This window comes from Rhamphochromis longiceps, linkage group LG4 (genome assembly GCF_057381845.1).
Source record: "Rhamphochromis longiceps isolate RC_006_pf linkage group LG4, R_longiceps_female_GT1.1, whole genome shotgun sequence".
In the NCBI taxonomy this organism is placed as follows: Eukaryota; Metazoa; Chordata; class Actinopteri; order Cichliformes; family Cichlidae; genus Rhamphochromis; species Rhamphochromis longiceps.
Window position 1 is genome coordinate 10,065,982 of NC_140560.1, and position 23,548 is coordinate 10,089,529.

The 23,548-nt window shown below is 43.7% G+C and overlaps 3 protein-coding genes across 4 annotated transcripts; 2 read left to right on the forward strand and 1 right to left on the reverse strand.

The window, feature by feature from the left end:
• The first annotated feature begins 2,724 nt into the window (after window positions 1-2,724).
• Window positions 2,725-7,494, forward strand: LOC146671021 (volume-regulated anion channel subunit LRRC8D). 2 transcript variants are annotated; one of them, XM_085405105.1, is made up of 6 exons: window positions 2,725-2,814; window positions 3,146-3,505; window positions 4,145-4,726; window positions 4,836-5,086; window positions 5,425-5,802; window positions 5,908-7,494. In XM_085405105.1, exons 2-6 carry the CDS (start codon window positions 3,161-3,163, stop codon window positions 7,028-7,030), a joined length of 2,679 nt encoding a protein of 892 aa, XP_085261231.1. In that variant the 5' UTR covers window positions 2,725-2,814; window positions 3,146-3,160; the 3' UTR covers window positions 7,031-7,494. The 2 variants fall into 2 exon arrangements, with proteins under 2 accessions (XP_085261231.1, XP_085261232.1); XM_085405106.1 differs by lacking the exon at window positions 2,725-2,814 and having other exon boundaries at window positions 2,834-3,505.
• A 635-nt stretch (window positions 7,495-8,129) lies between these two features.
• On the forward strand, window positions 8,130-13,987 carry ddx39ab (DEAD (Asp-Glu-Ala-Asp) box polypeptide 39Ab). Its single transcript, XM_085403182.1, has 10 exons — window positions 8,130-8,286; window positions 9,146-9,362; window positions 9,702-9,829; window positions 11,499-11,775; window positions 11,895-12,013; window positions 12,148-12,279; window positions 12,419-12,528; window positions 12,701-12,845; window positions 12,989-13,136; window positions 13,474-13,987. Exons 2-10 carry the CDS (start codon window positions 9,155-9,157, stop codon window positions 13,488-13,490), a joined length of 1,284 nt encoding a protein of 427 aa, XP_085259308.1. The 5' UTR covers window positions 8,130-8,286; window positions 9,146-9,154; the 3' UTR covers window positions 13,491-13,987.
• A 1,905-nt stretch (window positions 13,988-15,892) lies between these two features.
• LOC146671023 (CCN family member 1) lies at window positions 15,893-23,210 on the reverse strand. The gene is made up of 5 exons (XM_085403183.1): window positions 22,968-23,210; window positions 21,530-21,743; window positions 20,414-20,857; window positions 19,763-19,941; window positions 15,893-16,973 (listed from the first exon to the last, which is right to left on the reverse strand). The coding sequence occupies exons 1-5, from the start codon at window positions 23,016-23,018 to the stop codon at window positions 16,668-16,670; spliced, it is 1,194 nt and encodes a 397-aa protein (XP_085259309.1). The 5' UTR covers window positions 23,019-23,210; the 3' UTR covers window positions 15,893-16,667.
• Window positions 23,211-23,548: the final 338 nt, after the last annotated feature.

The following is a 23,548-nucleotide window of genomic DNA, read 5'->3' on the forward strand; positions in this document are numbered from 1 at the left end:
AGCGAAACCCCTCTGAAACACTACAGCGTAATCTGACGTATGCCAACCAAACTGCAAAGCTGCCCACAACTGCTGTGATTGGCCAGGAAGGAAGAAGTCACAGCATTTCTTTCTGTTGGCACGCCATATAAAACAATCACATAGTAATTAGCACATAAAGCTTAAATACCAGAGACATCAACTACTTGCGTAGATTACATTGTAGGCTATACAAAGATTCATAGCAGAAGTCTAAATCAGCCGAAAGTAGCAGCAGATGTTTGTGGACTTTGCTGGTTTTAAACATTCACGTCTATGTCAAACAATCTTCCCAGCAAACTCAACCTAAGGTCAGATGGTGCCAATGCTCAGAAAAACTGAAATAAATCAAAACTACATCTTGGCCTCTACAGGCCTCAATTAGCATGCTAAATGTTAAAGTCCATGACAGCACAATTAGAAAAGACTGAACAAGTAAGGCTTGAGTTGAAACAACTGCCAGGAGAAAGCATCTTCTATCTAAAAGAACATGGCAGCACGGCTTAGGTTGGCAGTTACATTTGAACAAACCATAAGAATTCTTGCATTTCTTGGATTTGGACAAACCAGACCAGAGTAGAGATGTTTGGCCGTGATACACACCACCACAAGCAAACTGCATACCAGCACAAACACCTCCTACCAACTCTTAAAGCACAGTGGTAGAGTCTTGATGATTTGAGCTCGGTTTGTGGACTTCAGCCTAACTGAAATGCTGCGCAAGAGAGCTGTGCATAACACAGTAAAGAAGAGTACAATGTTAGAGACAGCCCAAATCTCAGCGAGATTAATTATTTTAAGTTAAACTTGCTAAATGTGGTTCTACAACCTATTGAATGGTGGGGAGTACAGCAGTACTTAATTTTTCATAGGATTCCATATATTCATTTGCAAACTATGAAGGCAAAAAGAGCAAAGCTAAAAGGTAGAACAATCTAGCACTGTTAACTAGTGGAGACCATAGTTATAACACCAATGATAATTTATTCTTCTACTGGTCTAAAACTTGTAGAAAGAGGAAAGATTAGAGGTCTAAGGAGCTTAGAAAGAAAAGCGACTGGACTTCTTTAAGTTTCTTGAAGATGTTTTAACTCTGCTTCATCCCAGAAGTTTCTTCGATTAGCGGTCTTTGCCATTCATCTATGTAACCAAGATGGCAACGGTTGAAGGCGAGAAGTGTACAGACTTCCAAATTCAGCTTTTTTGATTGTTATGAGTAAACAGTAGGGGTACTAATACAGCACTTCATATAACCATTGTCAGCATAAGCGTACACAAACACCCACACCCACATATGCATACAAGCAAAGAGAGAAAGAGAGCTTTAGAAGAAAATCTAATGCAGTCGGTGTAAAACTGCACTGCAATTCTCAGCTATGTAAAGCTTTTAGATTTAATAAACGCTCAGCAATCTGGGGCGGTATTGTGGGTTTGAATGTTTACGTAGAGAAGCTGAGCATGTTATCTGAAGAACTGTCCTCGTCAGTCACAGTTGCAGAATTTATCTTGAGATTTTTCTCTGTGGCATGAGTGAATGCATTTCTCGCTCACACATAATGTTTGCCACCACTGCTGCATCTTCCACACCACTTTTCGTTTCTGCTCTGTAAAACCAGGCCCCACTCAAAAGCATGCACATATGCAGACACACGCGCGCGCACACACACAGTTTTCACACTTACACACATACACCAGCTGTGTGGAGTAGCTCATCTTGTGGTTCATTTTCAGTTTGAGTGTTTGCTCCAGATTGTATAGTGGCCTAAATATCAAGGAAATGACACACCAGAAATTTACATTATGACCCTCTCTTGCACACACACACACAAAAATACTCACAAGTCAGTTTCAAAACTTTGGTCATCAAAGTTCTTTGACCTTTAAGGTCTCACTACAGAAGCTCGGGTTTTGTAATTAAGTGGTGAGAGCGGCACAAGAGGAGCATTCACAGATAATGTGTGCGACTACAGTTGAGTGCAGTCAGAGCGGTACCGTAACTTCAGTGACCTCTGCTGGACAATGCTCTCAGTTAACTGTTTTACTGTAGTTTATGTTGTTATGCAACCTTATACCTCTTTTATCTGACGCACTAGACATTATTTGCTTTAATCCATATAAGGATTTTAAGTATGAAGCTGCAAACACAATAACTGACATATATTACAGCTGACACCTAAAATAATGTGTAGTTACAATGTAAAAAGTAAGGCTTAGGGTAGTTTATAATACAGCCCGCATACCTACTAGTACTGCAAAATTAGAATGAAGAAAGTGGAGCTATAAGTACTCTGTCCGCTTTTCTTGGTTATCACCTTGTTCTACTGAGCCTACTGGGAACTACTGTTGGTGACTTATGGAGGCAGATTTCACCAGGCTGTATTGTGAAGTGTTGTCAATTGAACTTTCCAACAGTGTATAAAGCTGGTAAAGTGTTCCCGTCATTATGCATATTAAGTATTTTCACTTTGTCCAGTGGAAACATTTTTCCACTGTTTTTTTGTGTGTGTCACATTTTTGTCTACTTCAGTTCTGAAGGAGTTAAAGGGAGCAAGCAAACCCCCAGTGGGTCTTGAGCAGGCTTCTAGCATTGAATTAAATTTCTCAGCCACACATCCTCTGCTGCCATGGCAACTTTTGAATAGCCTTGTGCCAGTCAGCTCAGGAGGAGTTTGTTTTGTAAGTTTCAGAAGTTTTTCACTGCTAAACCAGACAGCGCCGGCTTGGAGTTTCTGTAATGCGGCTGTGGGTTGATCACAAGTAGAGAGAGAACAGCAAGAGAAGAAGTTATTTGCACAGGTAGGTGAAGAGCTGTGGATAAAACAACAAGGACTGTTATGATCCAATTTGCATTGTTGCCAAGTAGAACTTAAGTGAACTTTTTTATATATATATAATTCGTTTACTCTTAGTTAGCAACAGCATTTCAAAGTTTTCTGGAATACATCTATTTGAAATTTCAAAAGATTTTCTATGTATTATATCAAATTGACTGTTAAATATTCACAAAATTCACTGTAGTTCAGTTCTGCAGTTTAGCTCATGATGTGATCCTATAATACAACTTTCCACATTTGGTCAGTGCTGTAGTTCCCTCTTAGTTTTCTCATTTTTAAAGCAAATCTTGCAGGACCCAGAGGACGCCATGTTTTCCCTGTCAGAGCTAGCGCCTCTGAATCAGCATCAGAACAGGTCTAAACTGCTGAAGCCCTGGTGGGAGGTCTTTATGGACTACCTGGTGGTCCTGATGTTGATGACATCTGTCCTGGCTTGTACGGAGCAGCTGTCCAGGGACCGAGTAGTGTGCATTCCTTTGGATTCAACTACAAACACTAGTGATCACAGTCACTCAAAAAGTGCCAATGTGGGACTGTCTCCATCGTCACAGCCTCAAATACACCACGCACACAAAATCGGCCCAAATCTTCACTCTGCACCTCGGGGTCGGCGCACGCACTTGGTGTACCAGCAGTACATTTATATTAGCCAGGTAAAGTAGTGCTGGCTTTGTTGTTTTTGTTATTCACTCTGTGAAAGCATAGAGTGAGCTATATTTAACATTCTGAACCTTTATGTAAAAGGACCTGCTCATACCCACAGGTTATTAAACCGCTTATCTCAGCTCTACAGTGGAACTTTAATCTCCCAGTTTCTTCTGATTCACACTTTGACTGTTTCAGTGCTCACTCACAGCTCTCATGGTGTTGCTTATTTAAGCCTTACTAACCCTCGGAGATAGAACCATGGTTTACCCCTATAGCCAACCTATAGAAGTAAACCAGCAAACAGTATATCTAGTATGTCTACTAGACATACTAGTAGTTCTGTCTACTAGTATGTCTAGTAGACAGAACTAGTATATACTAGTTCTGTCTACTCACAGAACCAGTATGTCTAGTTCTGTGAGTAGACATACTCACAGAACTGGGCTTACAGTGTATCCTGTATTTTAAGCTTTTACCCATTCAAATCAATTCAATTAAAAAGAATAACTTTAGCACCCATTTCAGTTTTTATACTAATCCTCTTCCTTTGTTAACAGGTAACCCTTTGTTATTAATGTTTCACAGTGTATGTCTGCTGCCCCCATGTGGTCAAACAATCAATTGCTGTTTGCCTGTTTCTATAGGTGTGCTACCATGAAGCTTTGCCTTTGTCCTCCCGCTTCTTCCCTTACATGGCCTTGCTTCAGTCCCTCGTCCTGGTAGCCAGTGGCTCCTTCTGGCTCCACTTTCCCCACACCTCATCCCGCATAGAGCAGTTCCTATCCATCTTGGCAAAGTGCTGTGAGTCACCCTGGACATCTCAGGCCCTGTCTCATGCCGCCCGCCAAGAGAGCATCCAGGAGATGGTGGAGGAGGGAAGACGAGCACAACAACCACACCACCGAACTTCCACTTCCCCGACAGTGACCCACACAAGACACTCGAGCATAGACTCGGGCACAGACAGCCCACTTTTAAAGAGGATAGACAGCGCATTTGCCACCCCTCCATCCCCTTGTCCCTCCACACTGTCCTGTAACTCCACTGTGTCTTGTGTATCTCTTGACTCCCGGGAGCAACTTCCTTCTTCCAGCCCATCAGTAATGGCTGACAGCCACAGCCAGGTAATCAGTCTGGATAAAAGTGATGGGGAACAGGCGAGGGCGCTGTTTGAAAGGGTCAGGAAGTTTAGGTCCCACTGTGAAAGCTCAGCTGTCATTTGTAAGGTAAGAGATCCTCTAGTCTGCTAGATTTACAGATCAACTTCTTTGCTACCTTAATTTTTTTTTAATTCCATGAATCGTTTAGTCTTGATGCCCATTTTTCCCTCTTCAGGTCTACTTGGCTCAGACAGTTTTCAAACTCCTGATTGTAACACTGATTATGAGTTACACAGTCCCTCTTCTCGGCTCCCTGTCCTTCAACCACACCTGTCACCCTGAGGAGCGGGCCCTGGTGGGCTACGCCACCTTCGAGTGTATCCACGTGCTCTCCTCACTTCTCCGCAAACTGCTGGCGGCCTACCTGACCTTACTGGGCCTGTATGGTCTGCTTAATTTTTACACTCTCACCTGGATTTTAAGCAGGTTAGAATAAAAAAATGTTAAAGGTGCACTTTTCAGTGTTTTTATCGCAGAAAAGGTAGGAATATATATTTTTAAAGTGGATAGTTTTGCCCAAAGAAAGTTAGAGTATGTATGAGTGCTACTTCAGGATTTAACAGGCTTTGAGGAGAGAAACTAGTCTAAATGTAAAAAGCATAAATAAATAAATGATGCTCCTGATGATGAGCATATCAGAAAACTAGTTACAGGGGTAAAAAATGTAGTGCTGTGTTTTTGGCTACAAAATATCCTGTTTGATGTTTCTCTTTGTTTTTTCTTTCTTCTTCTTCTTCTGCCTTGGTGTGTTTGATTCAATTCAGCTCTCTGCAGCAATATTCCTTCCATTCACTGAAGGAGCTGAGCTCCCTGAGAGATTTTCCTGACCTGAAGAACGACCTGGCCTTTCTTATACACATGTTAGACCAGTACGACCCTCTGCTGGTCCAGCGTCTCTTTGTGTTTTTGTCGCCTGTCAGTGAGAGCAGGCTGCTGGAGGAAAGCTTAGAGAGGCGCTGGGGGGAGGAGAAGCTGCACGCCATGATCAGCGTGGATGCAGACGGCCGCTCCAGGCTGCAGCTGGTGGCCCTGCCTCGCCTTCCTCCAGCCCTCTTCACTCTCAGCCAGCTTCAGGTCCTCAAACTGGAGCTCATCGCAGACACCAGGTTTACTGCACACATGACCAGCATGACCTCACTCAGGTGAGTTGTACAGTGCAGGGGCGTAGTCTTTGAAAGTATTTCTTTTAAAGTATTCACTTCTTTTTAGACTCTAACTTGGACTTTTATGTGGCATTCCAACTACAGGGAGCTGCACCTCTACCACTGCACAGCAACTGTGGATCCCAGCGCGCTTGCCTTTCTCCAGGAACGTCTAGAAGTCCTTCAGCTTACCTTCACTCAGGCATCAGAGATCCCCAGCTGGGTCCTCTCCTTGCGAGGCCTTCATGAGCTTCACCTCTCTGGTCGCTTAGGCAGTGACGGTGGGGTGGGCCGTAGCTGGGCACTGGGGAGCCTACGCCAGTTGCGACACCTACGTGTGCTGGTGATTCGAGGCATGTTGCAGCGGATCCCCGGTGAGCTCTGCGAGGTGGCAAGCAGCTTGGTGAGACTGGAGATCCAGAATGAGGGCACGAGGCTGCTTGTGCTGATGGGCCTGAAGCGGATGGTTTACCTGACAGAGCTGCATCTGCAGGATTGCCAGCTGGAGCGTTTACCCTCTGCTCTGTTAGCACTGACCAACCTCCGGGTGCTTGACCTGCAGCACAATAACCTGAGGACTCTGGAGGAGCTGCTTAGTCTGGCTCACCTTCGTCGTCTCTCTTGTCTTAGACTTGCTTACAACCGTGTTTTGGTACTGCCGGCCAGCGTGGGTGTGCTTAGAGGCCTCGAGCTCTTGGATCTGTCAAACAACCAGCTCCAGAGCATTCCTCCAGCGCTCTTCACTCTTCGACGCCTTCGGAGGCTCCTGCTTGCCGGTAACCTGCTGGAGGAGCTGCCTGCTGAGGTGAAGGCACTGCAGCTGCTCACAGAGTTGGACCTCAGTGGGAACAGGTTGGAGAGGCTACCCACTGAGCTTTTCAATTGCTGTTTGGAGTTGCGCACCCTGAATATGTCTCACAACTCTCTTAGCTTCTTACCCAGGGAGATTGCAGCTCTAAGTCAACTGTGCAGGCTGGACTTGCGCAGCAACAATCTGGAAGAACTGCCTGCTGAACTGGGCTGCTGCTCAGGGCTGCATGGAGGTGGTCTCCTGGTGGAAAACTGGCTCTTTCTTTCTTTGCCACCGCATGTCAGAGACTTCCTGAGCCGCTCTTACACCCCAGGTGGTGCGCACACAGAGGAGCATTCCAGGCCCGAGTCTGACAGTTTTCCCTACTTCTCTCCTACACAGTGGAGCTTCTCTTCTGCTCTGGAATCACAGATATAAGGACAACAGCTATCAGACTGGTGACATAATAAAATAAAAGCACTGATGGAGTTTCTTACAATTTAGAAGGTTTTTCTTCAACTACTGCATCAGGCAAATTCTTCACCAATCTGCCCTTATTGTCCATTTTGTTTTTAAAAAATGCAGAACTAACAGATGGACTGCTTTGTATTGCATTGAAAAATATTTCTGGAATATTTTTGAATAAGAACATCTGTGATGAACGCATAAATTGTGAGTTAAAATCAAATGAGTGTGGACATCTCCATTAATATATTTAAATAACACTACTTGTCATTCTGTATTTGTAGTTTTCCTGTTAAAGAATGTGAGATTTTATAGATGACAGAGCAATAAAATTTATTCTTTTGTAAAGATTTCTGCAGATCTGCAGATACTTCCTGATTGCTTCCTGTATAAAAGTATTCTTCAAAGTATTATGAAAGCTGAGACCTGATGCCAGTGTATCCATGTTGGATAGTTGGAAATACTGATACGTCTCGTTATTAATACAGTTACCGTATTATCGGCCTTTGGCGCCCCGTTTGTTATTCGTAATTCTGATTTTAATAAAAGGTTGTAAACGTTAGTAATGCTTCAACGACATTTATGCTGTACAACACTAATGCGTTCATTGACCACTAGAAGGCACTAAAGACTTTTAATTCTCAGTGCTTAATGTTTCCAGAATTAAAGCTTGATTTAGACTTGTGCAAGGAAACATAGAAATTACAGTTACATATACTTTTATTGATGGAGTCCGAATTTCTTCACACTGTTAACATCACATCCTGGAGAGGAGTTTTGCCTCGCGCGACTTGAACGTCTAGATTTCATACAATTTTAACGATTTCTGTGAAACAAAAACAAACTAACAAAATGATCCAACCTGAATCAATTCCAGGAAGCTGTTTTATATTTAAGGTCACAGGCCTGCATTATCATACGCAAACACATCCCGGTTAATTTTATACTTATATTGCAGCAAAACGTGACTGTATTAATTTATTTCGAGTGTCCCTCCCGAGCTCCCCTACGGAGAGCAGCTACAACTGTGTCCCGCTTTTTTCAACTGCGACGGACTGCGGCACACTTTTTGTCCAATCACAGGCTGCTTTTCACAGAGGTCGCATAAACGGGCGAATGATATCGACCCGCTTTAGTCGAGGCGGAACTTCCGGTTGGTGGTATAAACTAACTGAGGCCTCTCCATGCGGTTGTGATCTATCGGGGCAGTCGAAGCTAACACCGAAACGGTAGGAATCCTTGAACTACTTCATTGTCCCGCTTGGGCGGCTTTCCGCGTCTCGTTTCACCTAAAGAAGCTTGTGAATTATATTTGTTTAATTTGGGCTGCAGTAGTGTTTGCTATCGCTAAAAATAACCTTTCGTTGTTTGTTTCAGGGGGCGGTGTTACTTAGCGTTTTGTAGCCTAGCATTTGATAGCCTAGCAAAGCAATCGCCACTTAGATTTCCTTATTTACACGAAATATGCCGCCTTTTTGTCATCCATATAACACTCCCGTTACAATTACGAAAAGATCGCCTTCTTATGCCGTTGGGAATATTTAGTTGGTCGTAGCGGATTAGTTGTTGTCGTGTAGAAGAGTAGCTTGCCACGTTAGCAATGGTTATGCAACACAATGGCTTTCTAGTGTTGTATGCGCTTAGAAGCTAACCGGTTTGGTCAATTTGACATCGTCGGTTACGGTTTTGACCTTGTTTGTTATATTGAGTGTACGTGGTCGTACAGAATATTTTCTGCCTACAAAACACTAGAGTATTCATATTTAGGCCTGCTCTGTTGCGTGTTTTCTTGCTTAGCATTTCTTAACCACAGGCTTACTCTTTAAAATTCAGTTCGAGTTATACACAATAGAGCTAATGTTTGGAGTCACGTTTATAACCAACCACGATTTTCATAGTTGCACAAAGTCAAACCCGCCTTGTAATGGTAGAATAAAATAAGACTTTTTAAATGTATTAAAATATGTGCAACAAGTGGGCTCGAATAAGAACCTCGCTTCATATAATCTAAGTAAAGGGAGCCCTCTCTTACAGACACAGATGAAGGACAGTGATCATTAATACTCAGCTGTATTTTCTTTGTTCCAGACAAATACAATGGCTGAGAATGACGTTGACAACGAGCTCCTTGATTATGAAGAGGATGAGGAGCCTCAAGGAGCCCCCGAGAGTGCAACCCCAGCAGGCAAGAAGGAGGTGAAAGGTTCCTATGTTTCCATCCACAGCTCTGGTTTCAGGGATTTTCTTCTGAAGCCGGAGCTTCTCCGCGCCATCATTGACTGTGGTTTTGAGCATCCATCTGAAGGTGAGACGCATTCAACTGTTCTGGTACCTTTTGTTAAATGGGACTAGTGGGGAACTGGCAATTGAGTTTGTTTATGGCATACCCTTGCACTACACTGGTAGAACCAGTCAAAAGCTGTAAGTCTGCATGTTCTTCAACAGCGCTTACCTTATATTGCTTGCATACATTAAGAATTTTTGAATAGCTTGACTTGCTTTGTGCGTCTAAAAAAATGCACCACTCCCAGCAGGACTGCCACTCCTCTTGTGCTCTTTATAGCAGTTCAAAGAAATTGATTTGCAGGTAATAATAAGACTGCACTTAACATTAATATTTGTGTTGTGTTGTTTAAAAACACAGTGCAGCATGAATGCATCCCACAAGCTATCCTGGGCATGGACATCCTGTGCCAAGCCAAATCTGGTATGGGCAAGACGGCTGTGTTTGTGTTGGCCACCCTGCAACAGATCGAACCCGTTGACGGACAGGTTAGTATGTGTGTTTAACATGCTTTGACTGTGCCTTCAATGTTGAGCTTTTCATTTATCGGCAATGAATGTTATTAGTCTGGTAATTAATGAACAAGCCAATAAAAGCTGATAGAGGTCCAAATGTTTTTGTTGTCCTGTTTTTGTTTTTAACTTAGCTGAAGTCAGAGCCACCTGTGAGAGAGCACAAACAAGACTGATCAAAATCAGTCTTAGTCAGAGCTAGGGAATGCCAACAGAATCAATACCCATGGTACCATTTTGATACCAAGATTTATGAGATGCAGCAGTGCTCGTCATCAGCTTATGCAGGGAGGCAGAAATCCTTCCAAAACTAAAGGAGGCAGGATGTGGTTTAAAGTATTCTATTGTCAAAGAACAGGTGGAAGATGGAAAGTTGTGCAACTGCAACAAACTTCTGCTCTGTCTCTTTTTTTAAGGAAGGCAGTCGGCTGTGCAGCTACTTTGCATTCAGGTGGCTGCAAAATCTGAGATAATTGATTAGCAAGAGGCGATATGCAAACAATAATTGGACTTCCAATTTAGCAAGGCACATGAAAGACTGGTATCCAGAGCTATTTATGTAGTTCACGTTGAGGACGAATAAGTTAAGAGTGACATCCAAAGTTTTGTCCTACAAATCTTATCCAGAATCACAGATTACTGCTTATTTTGTTTGAGACTCCCCATTGTAAAATAACCTTGAAATGTTTGTGCTCACTTAATGTAACTAACACGAGTTACAGTCACTTGCTAGTAACACTAATGGGCTACTCGGCAGCCATCCTAACATCTCAGTCTGGGTCTTGTCAGTAAAATGATGTCAACATTTAAATAAATGATCAGAATTCTAAAACGTTTTAGTAACAGTTTAAGTACCTGGCACCAGCCAGTCATTTTGTTTCACTATCCAGCTGTGTGATTCTACTGGTATTGGTACCAACTGATGAATTTCTGGGATCATGACATTCCTTATTAATATACAAATAACAGATTTCATAGGTGACTTATAACCAGCAGGTTTCTTTGTTGGGATATGCAGTTTTGAGGACAACAATAAAATATGTTTTAGCGGGAAATCTACGACGTAATCAGAAACCCGTCTTAACGCTGCACCAAAACCTTCCACATAACTTGACAAGAGAAATGTTACTACATGTTGGGTTTTCTATGTTACGCTTGCGGATAAGAGGGGTTTCCGTTTAATATGTAGATTTCCTGCTAAAGCATAAATCAGGCATAAGGGTCGATTGGCTTAAGTGTTCGTGTCAGTGCTGAAATGCAGCGCAGCCGATCCTGGTGGAATTTGGGGATTTGAGAGGATGGATGACATTCGTTGTGTATTATAGCATCAGTCTATTTGATTGTAAGTAGCATTTTCATGTTGTGCTTGTTATGTGGAAATTATACACCAAAGAGTTGATATATGGCTCAGTTCTGGCTTGTAGAGTTGCAGACCTTCAAGTCTAAGGTGTTATAGCTACAGTGGGATGTAATTTTCTTTCAAGGACAGATGCTTAGATGATCATAAAACACTAAAAATGTAACATTAACATTAAATGCATCTTGTCGTTTGTAATGTAAAACTGTTCATTTTAAACAAATTATTCTGCCTACCTTTGACTTTTTGATAGATTTTTGGATTTAATCTGTGTTTCCTTGTCTCCAGGTGTCTGTATTAGTCATGTGTCACACACGAGAGCTGGCCTTCCAGATCAGCAAAGAGTACGAGCGTTTCTCCAAGTACATGCCCACCATAAAAGCAGCCGTATTCTTTGGTGGCCTGCCTATCAAGAAAGACGAGGACGTCCTGAAGAAGAACTGCCCTCACATCGTTGTCGGAACTCCCGGCCGTATCCTCGCCCTGATCCGGAACAAGACGCTCAGTCTGAAGAACGTCAAGCATTTTGTCCTGGACGAGTGTGACAAAATGCTGGAGCAGCTAGGTGACTTTTCTTTGCTTTTGTCTTCCCAGTTTTCACCAAGTCGGCAGCAAAACTGCAGTAGTCAGTCAGAATCTTACCTTAGTCATTTTTTTCACTCTTTTTCTTTCTTCACATGGCAGACATGAGGCGTGATGTTCAGGACATCTTCCGGATCACACCGCATGAGAAGCAGGTCATGATGTTCAGTGCAACACTGAGTAAGGAAATCCGTCCAGTGTGCCGCAAGTTCATGCAAGATGTAAGTAAGCAGCGGAGGGCTGCTTCACCTCTGAATGTCTGTTGTTTTTTGTGAGACAACTCATCTCCACCACTTTCGGTCTGTACTGAAAACTGCTGCACTGAAGTTTTACTTACCTGCTATCTCATGTACAGCCCATGGAGGTGTTTGTGGATGACGAGACCAAACTTACACTCCACGGCCTGCAACAGTACTACTGCAAGCTGAAGGACAGCGAGAAAAACCGCAAGCTATTTGACCTGCTTGATGTGTTGGAGTTCAATCAGGTGAGGGAACATACATCTTTATATTGTTGCAAGCTAATGTTTGTATTCAAAAGGTCCCAAATACTCATTGAAAGCTGTAATAAAAATTGCATCAGAGGTCTAACTCGGTGCTTCCTTAATGCCCGTGCGTTGCCTCTAGGTGGTGATCTTCGTCAAGTCAGTTCAGCGCTGCGTCGCTCTGTCCCAGCTACTGGTGGAGCAAAATTTCCCTGCCATTGCCATCCACAGGGGAATGGTTCAGGAGGAAAGGTGACTTATAAACTCTCAACTCGTAAACATGCTCTGCTGAGCTTCAAATGTGTTGTGTATTTTTGAGAGCAGGAGGCCTCATCCTTCAACTCAACGCATTAGTCTTCAGAGAGTGCTTGTTGATAATCCTCCTGATGGTTCTGTCCTCCTTCCCCTTCTTACCCTCTCTCAGGCTGTCTCGCTATCAGCAATTCAAAGACTTCCAGCGGCGGATCCTGGTGGCCACAAACCTGTTTGGCCGAGGGATGGACATTGAGCGAGTGAATATCGTCTTCAACTACGACATGCCAGAAGATTCTGACACCTATTTGCACAGGGTGAGAAATGAATTTCTGAGCCCCTCTCCTTTTTCATATGCAGGAAAGTTGGCTGTCTTATTTGCTCATCAAGCACCGTGTGAATGCTAGTGGTAGTCCATGTTGCAGTTTGGACTTACTCTTACCTTCTCTGCGCCCCTCAGGTTGCCCGTGCTGGTAGGTTTGGGACCAAAGGCCTGGCTATAACCTTTGTGTCAGACGAGACTGATGCCAAGACTCTAAACGATGTGCAGGACCGCTTTGAAGTCAATGTGGCCGAGCTGCCAGATGAGATTGACATCTCATCTTACAGTAAGTGTTTTTGGTTTTTCTTATTTCTGAATGCCTCCTTAAAAGCATACTGATGTCTTTAATAACATTAGAACCACTGTGATCTGTGGATTAAAGAGTTTTGCAGCACTTTATTATTAAATCATTGCGTTAATGCTGAAGCGTTCCCCACAGAAAATTGCAGTAAACCTTTACTCGGCAACAAGACGCAACAGTTGGTGCTGTCACGTTAACTGAAGCGCTCCTCAAATCCTTCACATATTTAACCTGTTGCTGAAACGTCGGTATGCTCAGCTGTTGCTCATCGTTCTGATGTTTTGCGTGCTCAACTAGTCTCTCCTTCTCTCCCCCTCTGTAGTCGAGCAGTCCAGATGAGTCCCCGGCCAAACGGCAGTCTGCTCTTCGTGGATCTCGTCTTGTATTTGGAAGTAGACGTACTTCACCATTGATTTGAAAGCTCTGCCTTTCCTCTGTTCACCAAACGTTTATTTTTATTGTCAGTTTTTAGGGGGGTTTGGTTTTAATTTGTCTTTGTTTTGCTTAATGGAATTAAAACTTTTTATAAAATGTCATTTTACTGTTGTGGTCACTTATGAGGATGCTGTCTCTGCTCAGTTTTCATTGGTTTCAGTCTCAGCAGCGACAGAGCTTCAGGGAAACTTTCAGAGGAACATGTGATAGGAGTCTGTGCTTTTTCTTTATGTCCAAGCAAGATTTGTATAGGAGATGTTTTGTTTTCCTTCCCAGTACAAAAAAAGTGGCTGTTTGGCTGGTAATCAAAAAGTTGTAAAGACACAAATTTGGCTCATATGGCAGCTCTTTCTATGGATTTTTAACTGAATATCCTCCAATAAATGAAGTCACCACATGAACTGGTAGTGATGAATTTGCAGATTTTGACGGGGCAAAACATGTCACTGTTTAACTGTATTTTTTTTTCTTGGTATTTTGTTTTAAGTATTAAAAATTCAAAGTGTTAAACAAGTGGAAATCTGCTTAGATGATTTAGCAACAATTCAATACTGGATAAACATCACTGTGCAGAGTCATAGTGATGGTTCTCTGCAATTTTTATTGCTGCACAGTAACTCGATATTGGATGTTGATATCTTAAGTGCAGTTGGGCAGACACAAATTTATCTTGCCACTAAGGTAACTTTTCTTTAGTACCAAATAGTGACTGTAGTGTACATGTGTAAATACATGAAATGCCTGCTAAATGTTAACATAGTATGGCTCGTTGCAGGGCTGCTAGCATAGCTGTGAAATTGCAGATCTTTGGCTGCTCCGCCACAGCAGCTGGATCTGCATGTTTGATCTGACTCAATTTAAACCAGATGCATTTATCTGCATGTTAGGGGGATGTGTTAAGCGCTACACCATAGAGTTGCTGTATAATTTAACCTACGTGACAAAAAAAATCCTCTTTTGATAAATGTTCAACAGTGATTGTCAGAGAGAATTTTATTTTTTAAAAAGCGAAACGATGATGAACTCATTCCAGCTCTTAAAGTCAACTGTAAACTAACCAGATTCCAAGAAGAGTTAATCACAAGGAACACTTTTTTTTTTTTTAAGCATAAGATCTTAAGCATGACTCATTACAGAAAATTACAGACTTATTAATGTACACTACTAGTTCTACAGTCATCAAGCTTTCAAAATTGGCACTTAATGCTCATAAACGATCTGAACCCTGCCTCGTCCAGTGCTAAACTATACATGGACTACTTCAGTATAATGATTGGCCCTTATACAGCAGATAGAACTACAAAGGTAACAATGTGTCTGTACATAGCTGCACTATAGTTTCCCTCAAAACTAAAGATACAATATCAAAACCACAGCATCTTCATGGGCAAAATAGCAATGGAAAACACAAGACATTTCTTAGCAAATTAAAGTTTAAAAAGAACCCCTGATAAGGATTTGGGGCAGCAGATGTTTTGTAGTTGAGATGGTAGGGGGGGAAAAACATTCACCTCAGGGCAAAAATGTGTAATTTATGGCACAAACGGATAAAGTACATTGGTGCTTCCACTGAGACGAAGTTACCACTGTATACAGTAATTTTAAAAAAGGCAGTTCGTGATTTCAACTCATCTGTATGTGGATACCAGATTAGGCTGTGAATCAAGGTTGCTGTAAGGTGCTCAAACGTCAACCCAAACATCCAAGTCGGGTGGATAATCATAATAAAGGGCTAAGCCATCCGTAACGTACAACCTGAAGATAGACTTGACAGTGTTAGTTTCCTTAGAGGTAGGCTCCTGCTGACATTTGGCAGCTGTAGACCTCAACCCCCTGAAAACAAAATTACATAAAGCTCTTCTCACAGCCGTGTGAAACGACTGAACAGCCTTTCAACAGCATTTCTCAGAAACAGGATGCACTTTAACACGAAGAGGCTGCTCAGTTACGAGCCAGATTAGACGACAGAGCAGTTCCACCTTCAAATCACAAATAACACATTTACCGTGGCACACGCAGCTTTCCAAAATTCATTTATAAAACAAACCAGAGTGGACGATTGTCTCCTTCTGCCATCACGAGTCAGGATTGTACCTGGCCAAATTAGGTGGTCGACTTGTTGGCGACAGAATCCCGAGCGTGTTCTTCGGATGCTCGCGAAATGTCTCAGTTTCTTGTGAAGGCAAGGCGAGGGGATGAGTCCAGCTGCGTAAACAACCTTTGACATTTTTTCCCACTTATGCCTCCAACCACCAAGTTCAACTCCAACTTTATCCATTGTATATACCTCATTTCCTCCTTTATCATTTGTTGTTCATCATTAGATATGGCTTTCTGACCAAATCTGAGCCCGGGGTCAAGTCCTGGTTTGATGGCAGTTCCTCACCCTCTCTCTGGGCTCAGCAGTATTGTCCGCCTGATATTGTTGTTCTGCCACATCGATTCTCCGAGAATAGCAGCGCCACCTTCCCCAGTGGCAGGCTGCTGTGTCATCATGTCTGTCTCGACAATAAATACCAGAGAATAAATACCATAAAATGACCCAAACCACATTCCCGTCAAAACATCTGAGACAAACTTCCATCTTCTACCAACGCCATCCTATTCTTCTTTGTCACTTAGTCTATCAGTTGTCATATACTGGAGTGCGCAGACGTGATTCCAGCAGGTTTGTCAAATCCACACCGTGAATCCTTCAGCACACGAAAGACTTATGCATGTCTGTGTTTCTCAGCTGTTCCCAAAAACAGTTCTAGGGAACTTTTGAAGCTGGGCACTAACATGGGGTCTGCTTACACCCAAAGATTTATTCACAGTTTAAAGTCTGGCAAGGCCAGAAACAGCTTTTTATCTACACTAAAGCAGGGCCTGGTCACTTTTGCGGTTTCCACATTGTGAGGTACGCCCAGTCCGAGACACATTCCTCTTTTCCGCATTCATCCTCAAATGTTTCGGTGTGTGTTCCGCTCATGGATCCACTAAGGACAACTACTCTATAATGGGTACTGCTGGGGCAGGGGTGAGATGGGGGAGTTAATGTCTGTTTTTATGAAGGAATGTAGATTTGGCAGGGTAACGCCGCTAGTCATTGAATTTGTGCGTGTCCCCATAGAGCCACAGCTGTGGGGGCATTACGGCCTCGTTGAGATGGTTGCACTCGTCGCTGCACTTGCACGACTGGATGAACATCACGGACCTGCTGAAGCGTTCGCCGTCAGGGCAGGCAAAGGTCACGTTAGCTGTGCGGGTGCGACGTGGTGAGCAGCAGCGGCCGTCCCGGCATACTCCACAGTAGTTGGGCCGATAGAGGCGAGTGCTCCTACAGCCAGCATATGACAGACGATGTGGCTCTGGGGCCTTATGGGTGCGAGAGCACTTCCTTCCTTTCTGTGGACGGAGAAAGAAGAAAGAAGCAATTCAGTTTTTCCAGTGAAAAGGCTTCACCAGGTGTCTACAGCCATGCACGCAGGGCTGTGAGGCTGTACTGTTCACCATCCTGGTTTAGCCTGTCACAAGGGGAATGTTTTCCAGTGAAAAGTAAATGAACTGATGTTGATGGCACTGACATAAAGTAGTGCCCAAATTTAAAACTTGATGTTGATCCTGCTATAATGTCACCAAAAATCACAGACTGTATATAAAAGGTGGACATGTATATAAACAATATCAGTTAGCAAACAGAGCAAGAGGGTTCCTGGTTCAAACCCCAGTCTGTCTCTGTGCATCTTAACCATCCAGGTGCAATTGTTTCAAAATTGGCCACAAGTATGAGGAAGACAAAGTAGATAGAACATAAGCTTTTTTTTTTTTTTTTTTTAAAGCACGTCCCAGTGCAATCCTAACATCTACCACTTCCTTTGTTTTGTGTACTTTTGCAGCATTTTTCTATTTTCTTGGTGTTTTCTTAAGTTGCACTGCATTTGACCTCTCAGGGCAACTGTACACTTGATCTCTGAGCTCTTTAAACACTTTCTTGCAGAATTTTTAGTCTTTATTTAGCGATTTGAGGTCTTATCGTTTTATAAATTATGATCAAAATAGCTAATAAAACATAGTATGCTTAATTGTGGGCTTACCTTGTGATTATCAAGTGGCTATTGTGTGAGCATGCAGAGTTTTTGGTCAGACCCTCCAATCACTAACTAATGGCTAATAGAGCTAAATTCATCTTTTATATACACTCTATGATTCCAGTTTACCCTGAATGTGGACCAAACCTTACAGTGATCCAGTGATCCTGACATCCAGTGATGTCAGGAATAGTCAGGGGAACATGAATAACCGCATAAATTCACCTTACATACTTAACTCTACCAGGTCTAAAGGTTGTCGAGATATTTAGAGAATTTGACTCTCTGGGTGATCCATAAAATCTGCTAACAAAGTCTTTCTTTGGCACAGGAGGCATGGGTGTGGTGTGTAGCCGGTTTAAAACTGTGCTCCAGTGAAAGCTTTATGGCTTCACGTTTGCTTGAAATTAGAGCTGCCACCGTACCATAGAGCAGCATCAAGCAACTTGTTATTCATCGCTCATGACGTGAAAAACAAAGTTAATGGGCTGAAAGAAATAAAAGGTCAGAACAGCAGATGAGCGCCGGAGAGAATAGCGTGCCAGCGATAGTTAAGGATTGACACTTGTTTCCATTAACACCCACAGCAGCTCTGCAAACACTGGGAGAGCTCAGAGAAACAGGTGCACAACAAGCCAATCAGCTTCATGAGTGGCTCGAGGCAGGGGGCAAAATGTTTCTGAGAGTGTTTTGTTTGAAATGTGAGAGAGCAACAGAGTGGGCGAAGTGCTCTTTAAATCACACAGCATAGTGCCACCGAGTGCAGCTGTCGGCCGCGGTGTCACGTCAGTGAAGGAGACAGAGTTATTCCTCTGTCGCAGCAGCAAAAAGTTCTCCGATTCACACTTATGTAGTCAAAGTTCAAACGTGAACATGAAGCCAGTAAAAAAAGTGCAGCTTCGTGAATAAAGGAGCAACTGAAAGTCGCATTAGCAGGTATCAATCTATTAATTATAGACTGTATATAAAAAAAAAAAAAAAAAAAAAAAAACACAGACACAGTAAGATGCATTTTGAAGCCTCTGTATTAGCATTTTGGTCACCACCATGATGTTTTTTTGGTTTCTTTTACTGTGTATTTGTACGAACAAACTGCATGATCTATGGTGGGGGGTTTTTGTTTGTTTGTTTTACACAGTTTGCCTTTGCAGTTATTTCCATCTTAAATTCTGTGTTTAAAATTAAAAGCCCCTGTTATTCATATTAATGCAAAAGTTAAAGTGTCTGACCTGTAGCAAAATGTTTAAAGTTGCGCTTTTAACTTTTTTAGTAGTCATCATATTTAGTAGTAATTAAGCCAATTAGGTTTATTATATTTGGGTAGATCAAAGTGATGATGACATGAGCTGTACCATGTACAGGATAGGGCCGTTGCCAGTTACTTTTTTATTACAAGTTACACGTTCCTAATGTCTTCTAATGACTCCAAAGTGTAGGTAATTAAGTATGTCTGTTGACGCTCTGCATCTTCAGAGGTTGTGATGAAGCTACAGGATGTGTTGTGGCCTACTTCTTGGCGTTGAGCACTTGCCGTTTAACCAGGCAAGGCTTTCTGATCTTAGCCCTGTTGAAATTTTACTTTTATAATTCAGTTCCAGTAAAGCAGGATTTCATTAGAGCGTTTTATGATCTTTGAACTGAGCCAGGCTGTTCTCTCTAGTTTCATTCTAGTTTTCATATTTACTGTATGAAGACATTTACTGTATTGAGAGTGTTGTCAATCATCACAACCAACCCTCTGGCAGGAAATGTGAAATGGTATTTTCAAAACTTTCAAACTAATTAGCTACACTTTGATATACTTTGATATACTCTGATCTACAACGAGCTGAAGCCACAGGTCTCGTTCCCCTCTGTTTTCATCTCACACAGCAACAGGACTTTGAATAGACAGAATGGATCAAAAAGGGGTCCAGCAACAGAGGGATTCGAGGGGAGGGGGCTTTATACATGCCATGATATTAATACAAACTGCCCCTCGAGAGACGCTTCTTTCCTGAATCTTATTTAGTCTGGTTGCTGGAACTCCGTGGCTGGGGTCATGAGAAGAAGGTCTGCCTTTATAAGGATCTTTAAAGCATCCAAACACACTCATGCATTCCTCACCTTGACTGGGATGGACATGGAGCTGCAGGGCCGAATGTTGCACAGGCGCGTCTCCTTGATCATTTTACACTGAGCATTGTCATTTGTAACACGAGAAGAAACGCCCATCCCACAGCTCCGGGAACACTCGGACCAGGAAGTGGTCTGAACCACGCACTCATCACTTGTTTGCTTCCAGGCTACGAGAGATGAAAGAAAGGACACGTGAGGGAGAGCGATGATGGGAAATATTGAGAGAGAGCCAGAGAGAAGCCAGGTCAGCAGGAGTTAAGCAGGGGGAGTGAAGTGGCTACTGGGAAGTTTGAGGGAAAAGCAGAGGTACACAGATGCACAGCACACTGGCCTTATTCACTGAACAGGCAACACTGACGCACAGAGAGGATGATTACAGAGCAGGGAAAGCTGGGTGACGGAGGCATGTGCTGTGAAAGAGCAGTGTGTGTGAGTGCGACCAAGAGCACCTCTGGTGTGCAAGGAGCCAGTGGAAAACAAGCTTCACATAAATGCCAAAACACATGCATGGACGCCGGGGAGACGGCTCACAGCGAGGCCGTTTGTGCATCAGCGGGCTGAAGTGAATAAAGCGTAAACAGGACACTTTACTGTGTAGTGGAAACAGGCGCACTCCACAGCAGGTCACCAACTCCTCACCTGCCAGGTGCTTGTTTCCACGTGGCTTGCCCCACTTGCGTACCGTTTCCACCAGTTCGTTGCCAAGGGTATCCTTCTCCTTTTTGTGTTTGTAAGTGTAAAACTTCCGGTAAGGCTTCGGGAAAGGCTTTGGGTAGGGATACACTGGGTAGGGAATGAATGGAGGGTATGGAGGGAAAGCGGGAGGCTGGGGTCGGCGATACACCGGGGGCACGACCGTGGTTCCCTTGTGGCAGTCGATGCTGAGGCAGCACTGCCCGGGCACCTTGACCAGCTGCGGGGCAGGGCAGGAAGGTGACGCCAAGGGCACGTGGCTGGGGCAAAGAGGCACGCACCCTACTGCTCCATCGATGCAAGTGCATTGGTGTTTGCAACCAGCTCTGAAGTTCTCGCCGTTTTGATAAATCCGACCGCTGTATTCGCAGGAGCGGCCCTCGGCCTTCGCTGGGAGGAAGAGAGAAGACAGGCGAGCTGGTCAGAACGCTTTTAATAGCACACACTTAGTCTTTAGACATCAAATAGCAAGACTTTTATGTGACTGTGTATTTAATGTGTGTGGTGGACAGATGAAAGGAGAGAGAGAACAGTCGCAACATCTCCACATTTAAGAAGCAAACACTATTCTTAGACCAGAAAGGGAACGTTGACTTGTTTACAACGTCCTTTCCCTTAACACCCTGAGTGGGACTCCCCAAACAACACCCCGGATACCCCCACCCCCCTTTATATAGCAACACCCCCAAATAAACACACATATAAAAATACCACTGTCTGTGCATGTGTGTTTGTGTGTTTCACAGGCCTGTTTGTGTACACACTGCAGCACTTATATAAATACCGGGGCTGGCCGGGTTTCAGTCACAGGCTCATGAAGGTGCTCTGTTTTTTGAAACGTGGCACAGGCTTCAAACCTCAAGCCCCTATCAAAGAGAAACCCCAGCCGCCCTGGCTCAGAAGCCAGATTCCCCACCCTGAAGTTACACATTGCCTTACTTCAACCCCCAAAGCTGTGCCTGATCTAAAGCAGGGGTAAAAAAAAAAAAAAAAAAAAAATTCACCACTTCTCAACCCTTCCCACCCCCACCATCCCTGCTCTGCCACCTCTGTGGTACATACCCCTGCAGATGCCATGGGTTCGGCCCACATCATTGCCATAATTGCACTCCAGTCCTTTATGGTGGTCACAAGGGCGCCCCTCATGGCAGTCTTGGTTTAGCTGGGCAGCGCACACCTTGCAGCAGCCGCATCCGTCTGGGACTGAACTTACCCCTGGGGGGCAAGATGGGGGCACTGCTGGGCACTCGCACACTACTGGACACTCAGCAGTCACCTGCAGGAAGGGACAGAGTAATTTAACCTTCTGCACCAAAAGGAATAAAGAGAAAAATCACACTGGAACCAGGCAGGACAACAGATTGACTCAAGTTACCCAGATCACAGAAAGTCCTCAACGTGTATGTATGAATGCGTGTGTGTGTGTGGCTTAAAATATTGCCTGAATACTCGGCACTGTCCTGAACCCCACAGGGGTATCTGTAGCCCTCTGTCGCCTTCCGCTTGGCATTCGCCTGGCAAGAGGGGATGAAAGGTACGTTCACTGACCCCCACCTCCCGGCTTCTAAATCTTTTGTTTCTGACCCCCTTCTGTGTCGACACACACACAAGCCACTCTCACCACTCCCAGCATTTATTGGGATCACACAGCCTGTGGATCACAGGGAGCTGTCAGTCTGACTGTCCGCAGTCAGATCACCTACAGTGATCCCTTCCTGACTCCGCCGCCACTCTCTTAACCCGGGCCAAGTTCTGGTGTGCCAGAACCAGCACTGGCACTGCTTTCACTCACTGCTGAGGTTCCTGGGAGGGTTTAAAATTACATTACACAAAGACTGAACAATAACTCGTGAATCACCGTGCATAACATGGTAAGTTAAAGCATCTCCCAGCCAAAAGTCACATAATATTCCTTGAGATATTTATGGAGCGGAACGACTTCATATCGAAGTGTATTTTTATACCCATTGGATAAAATTACTGTGGTATAATTTTAGACCTACAGTTGGATGGAAGCCGGTGTACACATAGTAGGGTTTATTACTTTTACTTGTCAGATAATTTAATTAGACTGCGAAGAGAGTGTAACCAATTACATTTATATAGTTTGCATATATTTCCCCTTTACTTGAATATGCTTCGGACACTAGTGATCACATTTGTAGTGTAACATTACAAAATGTAATGGAAATAAACCGCCAAACAAATCGTAAAATGACTCAACTGACTTTACATGGGACCTCTTGAAACACCGCTCAAGACCTCTTATTGCTCCTCAAGCCTCAATTTGGAAACCAGCCAACCAGAAAGCACAGTAGCCGCCGTATTAATAAGCGATGACAATCTTAACAGTGCTGGGAGCCACTGGGCCATTATTATTTTGGCACGCAGCGCTAACACCAGCATGGAGAGCAGACCCTGACAGCACGAGAGCAGCACGGGCGCGTGAGACCTTAGAGCTCGTGCGTTTGCATGAAGGGAGAACACTTCACGTACTCACCGAAGCGACTGTAACCACTTGTAAGGCAGCAAATAATAGCAGCGTCCCCATGCTGTCAGCGTGCTCACATGGAAGACGGGAGAGCGTTTAAAAACAGCGCTCTGTGACAGGAAAAGCCCAAATCCTTCAAGTGAGCAATAGCGTTGGTCCACAACAGTAAAATCCGACTCGCAAAAAATATATATATATTTATGTATCCTCACACGTCTTCCACCAATCTCTCAAGTTCTCACAGACCAAAAGTTTGAGCCTTGTTTTTATATCGTTCCCTTTCTTTTTATGGCAACCACGCCCACCCCAGCCCTCCTTTAACCAATTAGGACACAGGCGCGCGGCCAAAGTTGGAAAAAAAAAGAAAAACAGGGCGGGAGGGCATTGGAAGGAGGCGGGGCTTGGACCTCCAACACAGGTTTGGTTGCGGGAGGGGGCGTGGCCAGCCATGAATGCACTCATTCATAAAAAATCAGAATTACTACATTCCAAAGAGGAGCTGGCTCTGGGATGTTTATTTATTTATGTTCGAGCGAAAATAATATTTTCGATGCTTTAAAGTCCTTTTCACACGCAAGCCTCTGTCCGGC

Bases quoted from the DNA above. Each gene is read 5' to 3' on its own strand.
- LOC146671023 (XM_085403183.1), bottom strand. From the start codon at position 23,018: ATGGGGACGCTGCTATTATTTGCTGCCTTACAAGTGGTTACAGTCGCT. The intron at 20,858-21,529 runs GTATGTACCACA...TCTTCCTCCCAG, and splicing joins AACCCATGGCATCTGCAGGG to CGAAGGCCGAGGGCCGCTCC. The intron at 19,942-20,413 runs GTGAGGAGTTGG...CATCTCTCGTAG, and splicing joins TGGAAACAAGCACCTGGCAG to CCTGGAAGCAAACAAGTGAT.
- ddx39ab (XM_085403182.1), top strand. From the start codon at position 9,155: ATGGCTGAGAATGACGTTGACAACGAGCTCCTTGATTATGAAGAGGAT. The intron at 9,363-9,701 runs GTGAGACGCATT...TTAAAAACACAG, and splicing joins TTTTGAGCATCCATCTGAAG to TGCAGCATGAATGCATCCCA. The intron at 12,529-12,700 runs GTGACTTATAAA...ACCCTCTCTCAG, and splicing joins GGAATGGTTCAGGAGGAAAG to GCTGTCTCGCTATCAGCAAT.
- LOC146671021 (XM_085405105.1), top strand. From the start codon at position 3,161: ATGTTTTCCCTGTCAGAGCTAGCGCCTCTGAATCAGCATCAGAACAGG. The intron at 4,727-4,835 runs GTAAGAGATCCT...TTCCCTCTTCAG, and splicing joins GCTCAGCTGTCATTTGTAAG to GTCTACTTGGCTCAGACAGT. The intron at 5,087-5,424 runs GTTAGAATAAAA...GATTCAATTCAG, and splicing joins CTCACCTGGATTTTAAGCAG to CTCTCTGCAGCAATATTCCT.